This window comes from Globicephala melas, chromosome 19, assembly GCF_963455315.2.
Source record: "Globicephala melas chromosome 19, mGloMel1.2, whole genome shotgun sequence".
NCBI classification, from domain to species: domain Eukaryota; kingdom Metazoa; phylum Chordata; class Mammalia; order Artiodactyla; family Delphinidae; genus Globicephala; species Globicephala melas.
This window is the reverse complement of record NC_083332.1, coordinates 62,841,926-62,854,210: the sequence shown is the minus strand read 5'-3', so window position 1 is coordinate 62,854,210 and position 12,285 is coordinate 62,841,926. Positions and strand designations below refer to the sequence as shown.

The 12,285-nt window shown below is 48.8% G+C and overlaps 2 protein-coding genes across 2 annotated transcripts; both read left to right on the top strand.

Annotated features, from left to right (window-relative positions):
* Positions 1–879: 879 nt before the first annotated feature.
* PRDM7 (PR/SET domain 7) lies at positions 880–10,744 on the top strand. Its single transcript, XM_030849448.2, has 11 exons — positions 880–948; positions 1,358–1,481; positions 1,797–1,904; positions 3,722–3,775; positions 5,599–5,751; positions 6,391–6,492; positions 6,708–6,979; positions 7,395–7,462; positions 8,589–8,785; positions 10,342–10,349; positions 10,493–10,744. Exons 1-11 carry the CDS (start codon positions 880–882, stop codon positions 10,742–10,744), a joined length of 1,407 nt encoding a protein of 468 aa, XP_030705308.2.
* LOC115848615 (large ribosomal subunit protein eL39-like) lies at positions 2,144–2,299 on the top strand. The gene has a single exon (XM_030849428.1). The coding sequence runs from the start codon at positions 2,144–2,146 to the stop codon at positions 2,297–2,299; it is 156 nt and encodes a 51-aa protein (XP_030705288.1).
* Positions 10,745–12,285: the final 1,541 nt, after the last annotated feature.

Sequence of the window (12,285 nt, the reverse complement as noted above, 5' to 3'; positions counted from 1 at the left end):
CTTCAGGGACCCAAAGTCCCTTCACCCACAGAAACACCAAATCCCCTGATGCTTAGACCCCCCAAATACCCGGAGTAACCCCTAGAGGTTAGGCGCCCTAAAAATAGCACCTGCAGAGAGGCCAAATTTCCCTACCCTCAGAGGCACTGACTACCCTCAGCCCGGGAACTCTTAACCCCTTCATCCTCAAAGACCACAGCTACCCTCAATGTGGGAGAACCTAAAGCCCCTTAAGGAGAGACCCCCGATTTCCTCAGGCTCAAAGGTCCCAAGTTCTCTCAACCTGCGCCTTCTACATCCCTTCAGCCAAAAGACGCCAGATACCATCAGCCTAAGGGACCCTGAATCCCCTCGGGTCTGAGGAACCCCCATTCCCTTAGCCGGAGCGGCCCAAATCTCCTCAGGCTGAGCGATCTGTCCCTTAGACATAGAACGCACGTTTTGCCCAGATTTTTCCGGAGTCCCCAGGTGGAGATCCCCAAAGCCCTCCTTGGAGAAATAGTCCCTGTCCCTCGCTGGAAGAGAGCCCTGGTTGTCAACCTGACCCCAGCCCAGCAGTCCGGGGCTTCCAGGTCTCCTCAGGACTCCCTCAGGCACCCACAGACACAGCCCTCCCAGTGCCTTTCCTCAGAGGGCCCGAGTTGCAGGGGGGCCAAAGAAACCGAATCTAGTTCACCGTAGGCTGGACTGTCGTGGCTGGCGAGGATCCGTCCACCCCATCAGTACCCTCCGCGTCCTCTAATCCTTGCCGGGTCCTCACACCTTCCTGCTCGGGACACCCCAGCCGAGGAACACAGACCTAGCTCTGGGCAGGGGCCGGGGCTACCTCAGCACCTTCTCCTTCCACAGGCACCTTGGCCTTGAGGCGGTCCCGGGCCCATGAGCACCGACAGGTGGCCGGAGGACAGCACTGAGGGAGATGCTGGGAGAACAGCGTGGAAGCCCACGGTGAGCGGTGGAGGAGGCGGAGCCTGGCTCGAAGCCGGCTCTACAGGAGGGACAAGGGGCTGGTCCCTGGAGGGCTCAGACTCCTGGCCTGCACTGCTGGGCGACCTTCTCTGTGAAGGCACGCAGGATGGGGGTGCCCGGTCCTGTCTAGGATGGCGGGGCGGGGCGGGGCGGGGGGGACAGGACACTAGAGCATCGTCAACTGCCGTGTGTCCAGGGAGAGCGAGGAAAATGCTCAGTGTCTGCTCAGTTAGGCAGGACACGGTCAGGAAGGAAAACCTTCATCCTTGTCTCACAGAGACCACCCAGCGGCCTCCGGCTACACCCTGCACGGGGTGGGGGAGGGGGCCCAGCTCTAAGTTCTGACTTACATTAGTAAGTCACTGATGAAATCGGTTGTTCTCTCTAGGCCAAAGACGCTTTCAAAGACATTTCCATATACTTCTCCAAGGAAGAATGGACAGAGATGGGAGAATGGGAAAAAATCCGATATAGGAATGTGAAAAAGAACTATGAAGCACTGGTCACTCTAGGTAAGAGGGAATGCTGGGTGCCTGGGGGCCTGGGAAGCGCGAAGCACGTCTTCGGTCTCAGCGCGAGCTTGGCTCTCTCTGAGATGGCCTCGTCTGCTCACAGTTGCCTTCCGTGTGGAGAGCAACCTGCAGGAAATGTATGTCCTTCCGTACTCAGTGTGGGCCTGGCCCTGGCAGCGCAGAGCTCACCCCTTCCAGACTCTCGCAGCCCATCCTACCAAGTCACACTGACTCTGTGGCACTTCCCATCGCCTCTGGGCTTTGTTCCTCCTTCCAGCTCTTCCCTTTTGGAACCAAGATTTTGCTCCTTTCCAGGTCTCAGAGCCCCTCGGCCAGCTTTCATGTGTCACCGCAGGCAGGCCATCAAAGCCCAGGTGGGTGACCCTGAGGATTCTGATGAAGAATGGACTCCAAGGCAGCAAGGTGAGGGGCCAGGAAGATTTAGAGGTGTCTTCCTGAAAACAACCTGGGTTTGGGTCTCAGCTGCGTCTCAGGCATTAGCAACAACAACAAAAAAAACCCCATAATTTTTCACCCAACAAGCAAGATGCAGAACAGAATATTATACAATAAGAGACTATCCACATAAAGTTTTTAAATATGTAAAATAATTAGCCTCCCCTTCTCTGCCATCCGACGTGCGGTTGACTCTGCTCCTCACCATGTCTTCTCACAAGACTTTCATGATCAAGCGATTCCTGGGCCAGAAACCAAAGGAGAATCGTCCCATTCCCCAGTGGACTCAAATGAAAACTGGTAATAAAACCAGGTACAGCTCCAGGAGAAGACACTGGAGAAGAACCAAGCTGGGTCTATAGGGAGCCACCCATGAGGTGGCACACGTATTTATGCTGTGGAAGGTCACTTGCATCTTACCGTATCACTCTGAAAGCATCACTACTATCTGGACAAATGCATCCATTTGTTTTATTGGGAAAAAATGATTTTTCTCCTTGTGTCAGTGTTTCTGCATTAGTGCTTTGGCTCAGTAATAAATATGAGAGCTTTTGTTGGAAAATATATATATATATATTGTTTATAGGTACATTAAAAGGCCGTAAATGTATAAAAATTTGAATGTGAATAAGAAGTACCAAATTCATCACCAAAGGAGTAAGGGCTGGCAGGTGGCTTCATTGTGTCTTGGTTAGTTTTTTGTTTGTTTTTATTTTGTTTTTGAATTTTGAAATAGAAATTAAAAGACCCACAGTGGTTGTGGCAGAATGGTGACATAAGACTGAATGGAGGTGGATATATAGGTTTTCCAGTATAATTCTCAATAGTTTTCTCTTTTTTTTTTTTTTTTTGGCTGCGTTGGGTCTTCGTTGCTGCGTGCGGGGTTTCTCTAATTGCGGCGAGAGGGGGCTCTCTTCTTTGCAGTGCGTGGGCTCCTCGTTGCAGTGGCTTCTCTTGTTGTGGAACACGGGCTCTAGGCGCGCGGGCTTTGGTAGTTTCAGCATGCGGGCGCAGTAGTTGTGGCACACGAGCTTAGTTGCTCCACGGCATGTGGGATCTTCCCGGACCAGGGCTCGAACCCGTGTCCCTTGCATTGGCAGGTGGATTCTTAACCACTGCGCCACCAGGGAAGTCCCGAGTGCATAGGAAGATTTTTGAGTGTTGATTCTGTATCCTGCAACTTTGCTAAATTCTTTTTTTAGTTCTAACCGTTTTCTGTGGAATATTAGAGATTTTCTACACATAAAATCATGTCATCTGTGAACAAACCTAATTTTACTTCTTTCTTTCCAAATTGCAAGCCTTTTGATTCCTTTTCTTATCTAATTCCCTGGCTAGGACTTCTAGTACTATGTTGAATACAAGTGGTGAGAGTGGGCATCCTTTCCTTTTTTTCTTGATCTTAGAAAAGATCACTTTTTCCACCAATCAGTATGATGTTAGAGGTGGACTCTTCATATATGACCTTTATTATATTGAGGTAACTTCCTTCTATTCCTACTTTGTTGAGTATTTTTGTCATGAAGTAAATTTATTAGATACTTTATGAACATAGGATGAAGCACAGATGAGGTTTATGTCTATTTTTTTTTTTTAATTTTAAGAAAACTGTGATGCTCCCAGTGGAAGCATAGGCATTGATGATACAGAAATCATTTTCCATTCCCCCTTTGGTAATCCTTGCATTTGTCACTCTCTGGTTCAGAATTCTGTGTCCTTAATTCAGATGCCCAGAGTTTGGAAACATTTACCAACCAAAACACTGATTTCTCATCATCTTTTAGTTAAACCTTCTTGGGTGGCCTTCAGAGTGGAGCACAGTAAACACCAGAAGGTAAGTATTTCCCAAATCCTGTTGACAAGAAAACCTTCCTCATGGATCCAATCACAGGTAAGAATAGGAGAATACACAGAGTATCCTAGAAACTGCTGCTTCCTTTCATGATTCTTTAGCACAATGTCTGATATCATCATCATTTTTATAGTTAATAAGAATAGCAACAGTAGTAGGTTGTTCTATTTTCACGTTATTTTCATAATATTTCAGACTCTATTTTAAGCATTTTACATGAATAAACTCACTTTAAACCTTAAAACAATCCTGTAGTACCTCTAGGTAGTGTAACTATCCCCATTTATATTGAATAGATCAAGAAACTGAGGTAAAGAAATGTTTGAGTATATGCCTGAGATCACAGTATCACTGGTAGTGCAATCTCATCCAAAGCTCCTTCTCTGAAACACTTACAAGCTGAGTAGAACTTCCATAGTTTTATAAAGTTTACACTGTCTTATTCATACATACATCTTTATATCATTCATCTGACGGGTGATTTCAACCTCAGTTCTTTTCTGCTACGCCAAAGTGAGTGACATGCTAAGACCATCTGACTAAGGGAAGCTTACAGATCTGTAGGCAATTTGTAGAGTGGATTGTCCGAGACGAAGAAGGAGATGGACCCCCAACCTCAGAGCCTGCTACTCTAATAAGAGGAAGCATCTCCCAGCCCTGACTAGCTTCAAGTTTGATCATTGAAAACGAAAAGTAAGAAAATAACTTTAGGACTTCATATAGGTTACCCGCGTTTCAACAGAAACTCATCCCTCTGGAACTGATTTCAAATGCTCATTCTTGCAGGAGAAAGTAACAGCTCCTTCCTCCGGGCTCTAATTAGGCAACTGTCATGTTTGGAATCATTTGCTTAGCCTGCCCCTGCGTTGCAAGCTTTGAGAGCCTGCTCCATACCCGTTTCTTCTCAGAAGTCCCAGGCCCAGCTCAAGGCCCCTGAGGGCCCCCTGGAGGTTTTCTGAATGAGTGACTCCACATTTAAACATTCACCTAGACGTAAGAGGGTCAAGGAGTGCTGGAGATAGTATCTGTGAGCTAGATTTCAAATAGGGAGACAGTTGAGGGGGTGAATTGATAGCAGGGCTGGACTCTCACGTTCACACTGTACTACATATCAGTAGCTCACAAAACAATTTGGTGAACGTTATTAAATTTCATGTCCACTGTAACGTTAAGAATTAGCATGTATACCAATTTATGGTTCAGGAAACTGAGGAGAACTAGCTAGTCGTACAGCCTTATTCAAGCAGAATCGATGGGAACCAGCTACTCTGATTCCAAACATTCTCTCTAGGATATGGCAACCTGCAACGTTCAGCATCATCTTCTTTATTGTCTAGATAAGTTTCTGCCATACCATTTCTTTGTTCTCTTCCCAATCTCACTGCTCTGTCACCTCATTTTCCAGAAGTGTTTTGTCCCCTCTGTACTTTTCCACATTTCCTCGTCCATCAGAGGTCCACTAATTAATAGAAGACCCCCTCTTTTTTTCTATAAGCCCTTACCCCCCGCTTCTTTCCCAGACTTTGTTGATTCTTCCCAATTATTCTCCCTGACTCGCTCTCACTTTTACGGAGAAATTTGAGAGAAAGTTGAAGGGAAGGAACCTTAAGATATGGGTTCTAGTCTTGATTCACTACCCACTTAGGCCCTTTATTTACGCTCTAGTGTTCAGACTCCACCCGCCCCGGGTATTTCCAAGGGTTGTTGGAGTATTAACTAAAGTCATGCATGTGAAAACACTTCATAAGCCCTAAAGAACTAAAGAAATGCATGTTGTCTTTCACTATGTGACTCTCCCGTTGAAGGCAGTGCCCCCGGTGCCATTAAGTAATGAATCCAGTTTGAAGAAATTGCCAGGAGCAGCGCAACTGCAGAAGGCAAGTGGCCCTGCGCAGGCCCAGAGCCCAGCGCCCCCTCCCGGAGCAGCAGGCACCTCTGCATGGCACACTAGACAAAAGCTGGGTGAGAGAAAATAACCTGGGGGCTTTAGTCCCTCTAATTCTTCTAGAAACGCTGACTAGTATGGCCTAGGTGTGTGGGGTGGACTTGGGGTAGGCGGGGGTTTAGGCTGGACTGATCTGAGACCTGAAGTTAGCACTGGGGCCTTGGGAAAATCTTACATGTCTTCTGTGGTCCTGATTGCTAATCTCTAAAGTAAACATAAGGATACATAACTCGTACAGTGTTTGAAAACATCAAATTAAATATAAAAGTACGGACACACACACGTTGTTCAAAAATCCATCTGTGATAATAGTGACCATGCTTTCTTAGTTAAGGCCTCTGCTCAATGCCTAACACGTAATGTGCCTTAACCAATATTTTCTGAATGAGTAAATGTGTCAATGAACCATTTTCTAAGTAGAAAGGTTGGGAAGTTAAACCTAATAATGGGAAGAACAGGAAGCTAACATTGAACTGGGCGTCTGTAGTCAGTGTGGAGCCTCGGTCTGTCTGAACCAGTAGCTAAACGGGGGAAAAACAAAGTATACAGAAGGACAGGCGATGATTTGATGGGAGGGGATTTCACATTTTCTGATAAAACAGGGACCAACACTCTAGACCCCACCAACCTTGCTTACCTACTCTTCTCCAACTTAGAACGCAGAGCAAAGCAGATTGAAGTGAAGATGTATAGCCTACGAGAAAGAAAGGGCCACGTGTACCAAGAGGTCAGCGAGCCCCAGGATGACGACTACCTCTGTGAGTGACCCCACTGGCCCATTACAGAGAAGGCTGTTATGTCTTGCTACAATAATCTCACCTTAGCATTTGGTCCCCAAATCATCCCCTTTGTCTAGTGACTTGGGGTACAGGATTGAGGCCAAATGACATGAGCGCCCCGGTTCTTTCTGAAGGTCTTTACAACCAGGAACACGCACTGTATCTTCCCTAATCCCTGTCGCTCTCGCCTCCAGATTGTGAGAAGTGTCAGAACTTCTTCATTGACAGCTGTGCTGCTCACGGGGCCCCTACATTTGTAAAGGACAGTGCAGTGGAGAAGGGGCATCCCAACCGCTCAGCCCTCACTCTGCCCCCTGGATTAAGTATCAGACCATCAGGCATCCCTGAGGCTGGGCTTGGAGTATGGAACGAGGCATCCGATCTGCCGTTGGGTCTGCACTTTGGCCCCTATGAGGGCCAGATCACAGAAGATGAAGAGGCCGCCAACAGTGGATACTCCTGGCTGGTGAGAAACACCCACCTCTTCCCCTGTCCTCTGGCCTCCACATCCCTTCTGTGGATGGGTAGGGGGGCCTCACCTTCAACGTGCTAGGACGTGGATGGGGACAACACGGTTAGCTCTGTGTACTGAGTGCACTTTGCATGAACACGGAACTTCTGCTTAAAGATCAGAGGCCAGGTGGGAGCATGGTGGTACAGGCACAAGGAAGCGGCTCCTCCCGTGCGGGGCCCTTGGCCTGAGCGGACAAATAGACTCAGACATGAGGATGGTGATTAAGGAGCTCATTGCGTGGTCACGATTGGCAGTTGCATCCGTGCAGGCTGAAGAGCACTGATGACAGCAGAGTGAAATAATTCTTCTATCACCTCCCACCAAAAAAAAAAAATAAAAGCCTTTAGCTTCTTTTTCTGACACTCAGATCACCAAAGGGAGAAACTGCTACGAGTATGTGGATGGAAAGGACACGTCCTGGGCCAACTGGATGAGGTAAGTCCAGTAGGTTTCCAGGTTCCAGAGAGGACACTCATCTCTCTCAAGCCCATGTCCCTTTCCTTCTCAGACTGCCCCCCTCAATGGTTTTTACATCTTCTGTCCCTCTTTTTTCTCCACACAATGCTCTTTCATTTCAAGAGACGTCAGAAAAAAGGAAATAAAAATATAGTATGTGTCCTCAAAATACGTCTCTGTGCTCAAGAAAACTGGGGTACCTGAAAACAACTTGAGGAGTCTAGATTCACCAGGGACACTTATTTACCTAATTAACACTTATCAAGCACTTACTATTATGCTCCAGTTTAGAAAACGGAGTCCATTACTTAAACAGATCACATCACCCATGTCCTTACGGAGGACACACTGCAGACAGACATTAAGCAATTGATTTTAGGAACATTTAATCATAATTTTCCTATTTTTCAAGAAGTGCACAGCACCACCATAACCTACCGGGAGGTACCTTTAGTCTGTGAGGGCAGCCACCTTCCCAGCCTTGCTTCCAGTGAGAACTGGGTTCTGAAGCCAGGAGACAAATGGACTGCAGGATGGTTGTGAGCAGCCCCTTTCTCTAAGGTCCCCTCCTTTCATCAGGGGAGGCAGAAAATGAATAAACTACTATTGTTCTGTGTTTCGAGCTAAGTCAGAGAGCTCTCCAAGTTTCTACAGGAACCTGGGGGGGGGCAAGTGAATGGGGGCCCTGGATGCACGTGGGGAGACTGGAGACAGACCTCTCGAGAGAACATAGGCTGGGGCTGAGTGCTGAGGGATGTGTGCTAAACTAGAAGCCCCAAGTTCTGTGGAATAAAAACAGAACTTCATTGAGAGTTTAGAGGTCACCAGTTTTACGGCCAATCCACGTGGAGACAGGTCTGGGATTGGGCTTTGGAAAACAGATAAGTAGGTAAGGAGAGAAAAGCAGTCTGGCCTGGATGGGCAACAGCATCTGGAGATAGGAATTCACAGGAAAAGCTCGAAGGCGTGAGCAGCAGGTTCCCGCGCAGCAGCAGCGGCAGCTGGGGCAGCACCAGACCGCGATGGCAAGGAGCTGGCTCGGGTCTGACGGGTGGAGGGAACCCATCGCCTGCGCTTTCTGTCCCTTTCTCTGCCCCAACCCCAGGTATGTGAACTGTGCCCGGGATGAGGAAGAGCAGAACCTGGTGGCCTTCCAGTATCACAGGCAGATCTTCTACCGAACCTGCCGGGTGGTCAGGCCGGGCTGTGAACTGCTGGTCTGGTACGGGGACGAGTACAGCCAGGAGCTCGGCATCCCGTGGGGCAGCGGGTGGAAGAGCCAGCTCGTGGCGGCGGGCAGAGGTGGGTGCCACCGCTCTTCCAACGCAAAGCAAGAAGCACTCCTGGGGAGCTTTCACGGTCCGGCTTTCCATCAGGGTAAACTCCAGTCTGGAGTCAGCAAAGTTTCAATTAAGATGCTTCAGAAATTGATCCATAAGCCTTTGACTCTTAGGGAAACTTTTTATATTAAAATTTTTTTCTTCTAGTTTTTTTAATCCCTCATGCAAAAAATATATAACATCATATAGGGCTGAAAGGCTTAGAGGAAAAAAACAAGTTTTCGAGCACCTACCAGCTCTCTCACCTTTAGCCATTTCTTCTTCATCTCCTCCATATTTCTAGATGATATGTGTACACGTTGATTTGCATTCAGTCACCATTTCGGTTCGTTGTCACATGAGTTCATACACTGTGCCAGGCAGGGCTCCACGAACTGGAAATAGAGATTGAACAGGACGGTCAGAATCACTGCCCTAGAGCAGCACGTGCCTCATACCAGACAGCAATTAGTGCTTTGAGGAAAAGTAGCCCAGAAAAAGTGCCTTGGATCACTGTGAGCGGAGGGGTGGGGTGTGGCGCTCTCCCGAGACAGCATTTGTGGGCAAAGTGTTCCAGGCAGGGGAACGGCCAGTGCCGCAGCACCAGGGCAGGAAAGAGAGGCCATGCAGGTGGTCAAAGAAGGAAGCACAGAGCGAGAGGAAGCAGGCTGGACAGAACACGGAGGCCTCAGGGCCTGTGCTCCACGCACAGACATGGGGGTCCCCCTGGGTGACGTGAAACAACCGTGCGGTTTTCAGCTGCAGGGGGCATGTTCTCTGCTCTAAGATGATGCTTTGGCTCATTTTTTGGAAAGAGATAGCAGTGGGGAATCCGCTCAGAGGTCAGTTCATCACCAGGTGAGAGGGGAGAGCGGACTGGCTGAAGAAGGGCAGCAGCTGGGGTGTATTTTTAAACAGAACTTCCTACTGCATTTTAAACGGACTAAGCCTGACTGAAATCAATGAGGTGTGAATACTCGTTGGCTTTCTGAGGAAGGACGTACTTTCATTTTCCACTTTATGGAAAACTGAGAGAGAAGCAATTCGTGACCTAATTGGGGCATCAGGAGCCAGAGTCCGTTAGTCAGTGGGACCTGGACCACTCGGTCTTGTCCAATCTGAATCCCACTTCCTCACAGAGATTCAGACACAATGGCTGCTCAACTAATACGTCTCTGTGAATGAGGAGCCTCAAATCCAGCTTTCCTCACAGGTGCCCTAACCACTACCCTACCCTGCCTTCCACATCTGGAGATCTCCAGGATGAGTGCCCCTAACTTAATAAACTCCTTCCCCTCGTAGGAAGTCACTCGGGGCGATTCCACCTATCATCAAGAGTGTTCTCTCCCAACAGGATAGAATACCTGTGGCCCCTCTGTCACAAAGTCATAGGACTTTTCAGATACTCCTATGTGGGCAAAGGTCACTGCAGTTCCACCTCTTATAAGGAGTGACACTGCCTCTGATGCTACTTGAAGGTCCCTAGTCAGGGCCACAGGTAGAAGAGGCCCTTGATACGGGCTTTCTGGATTTCTGAAGAAGACAGAGTGAGTAAAAATGGAATGGAAAAGTAGACTGTAAAGGCACACTTGCTGGGAGACAGAGCTTGTGCTGTCAACACTGAGATGATTAGTGGTTCAGGCCTTACCGGAGATAAACCACCTACCTGACCAGAAGCTTCCTCTTTCAGCAGACCCAAAGCCCAAGATCCATCCATGTGGCTCCTGCTCTCTGGCCTTCTCCAGTCAGAAAATCCTCAGCCAACACGTGGAATGCAGTCACCCGTCTCAGGTCCTCCCGAGAACATCTGCAAGAGACCGCGTCCAGCCAGAGGATCCCTGCCCAGGCTATCAAAATCGGCAGCAGCAATATTCTGATCCACACAGCTGGAGTAACAAACCTGAATGTCAAGAGGTCAAGGAAAGGTCCAAACCTTTGCTGAAAAGGATAAGGCTGGGGAGGATTTCAAAGGCCTTTTCCTCCTCTCCCAAAGGACAAATGGGGAGCTCTAGGGCACATGAGAGAATGATGGAGGCAGGGCCCAGCACAGGCCAGAAAGTGAACCCAGAGGCCACAGGCAAATTACTCATAGGGGCAGGAGTATCAAGAGTTGTAAAAGTCAAGTACAGAAGCTCTGGGCAAGGCTCCAAGGATAGGTCTAGTCTCACCAAGCACCAGAGGACACACACAGGGGAGAAGCCCTATGTTTGCGGGGAGTGTGGGCGAGACTTCAGTCGTAAGTCAAGTCTCATCAGACACCAGAGGACACACACAGGGGAGAAGCCCTATGTTTGCGGGGAGTGTGGGCGAGACTTCAGTCTAAAGTCAGGTCTCATCACACACCAGAGGACACACACAGGGGAGAAGCCCTATGTTTGCGGGGAGTGTGGGCGAGACTTCAGTCAAAAGTCAAATCTCATCACACACCAGAGGACACACACAGGGGAGAAGCCCTATGTTTGCGGGGAGTGTGGGCGAGACTTCAGTCATAAGTCAGGTCTCATCACACACCAGAGGACACACACAGGGGAGAAGCCCTATGTTTGCGGGGAGTGTGGGCGAGACTTCAGTCTAAAGTCAAATCTCATCACACACCAGAGGACACACACAGGGGAGAAGCCCTATGTTTGCGGGGAGTGTGGGCGAGACTTCAGTCATAAGTCAGGTCTCATCACACACCAGAGGACACACACAGGGGAGAAGCCCTATGTTTGCGGGGAGTGTGGGCGAGACTTCAGTCATAAGTCAGGTCTCATCACACACCAGAGGACACACACAGGGGAGAAGCCCTATGTTTGCGGGGAGTGTGGGCGAGACTTCAGTCGTAAGTCAGGTCTCATCAGACACCAGAGGACACACACAGGGGAGAAGCCCTATGTTTGCAGGGAGGGTGAGGGAGTCATTACCAATAAACCACACCTTAGCCACGGGAGGATAAATGTAGCCACCACATACCTCGGCTCTGAGGGAGCTTCAAAGGGAGTCTACGACCCCTTACATTCCCTAAGAGTGTGATGAGCACAGAAATAAGTGGTTACGTAGATCCTCCGCTTTCATGATAAGAGAGAAGGTAGATAATCAGCAGAGGGCGTCTTACTTGCCCTGGAGATGTTCATACCAATCCCCTTCATGGTTTTTGGACTCCTGTTTTAATAAATTTTGTCTCCACACAAATCTGAAGCCCAGACTGTGTACCTCATTCCCCCCTTATCACTGAAAGCAGTGGGGTCCAAGAGGGCCACAGAGAACGCATACTCGCAGCCCCGGTCTCCGTAGGAACTGAACCCCTGGAAGGGCATTCTCCCTTGGCCTCTCCTCATTCCTCTCTGGTTTCCTCTGACTTCTGTAGCCTCAAAGGTGAAGGCCTCGTGCATGTGTGGGTGCATGCCTGTGTGCCTGGCTCAATCTGGGGTATCTGGTCTCCCTAGCTCTCTCTTTGCTGTCGCCTCAGGGTCAGCACAGCATGTGGACTCCAGATCCAAC

Excerpts from the sequence above, each read along its gene's own strand:
- LOC115848615 (XM_030849428.1), top strand. The coding sequence starts at position 2,144 with ATGTCTTCTCACAAGACTTTCATGATCAAGCGATTCCTGGGCCAGAAA.
- PRDM7 (XM_030849448.2), top strand. The coding sequence starts at position 880 with ATGAGCACCGACAGGTGGCCGGAGGACAGCACTGAGGGAGATGCTGGG. Across the intron at positions 1,482-1,796 it reads TGAAGCACTGGTCACTCTAG|GTCTCAGAGCCCCTCGGCCA; the intron begins GTAAGAGGGAAT and ends GCTCCTTTCCAG. Across the intron at positions 6,493-6,707 it reads CCAGGATGACGACTACCTCT|ATTGTGAGAAGTGTCAGAAC; the intron begins GTGAGTGACCCC and ends TCTCGCCTCCAG.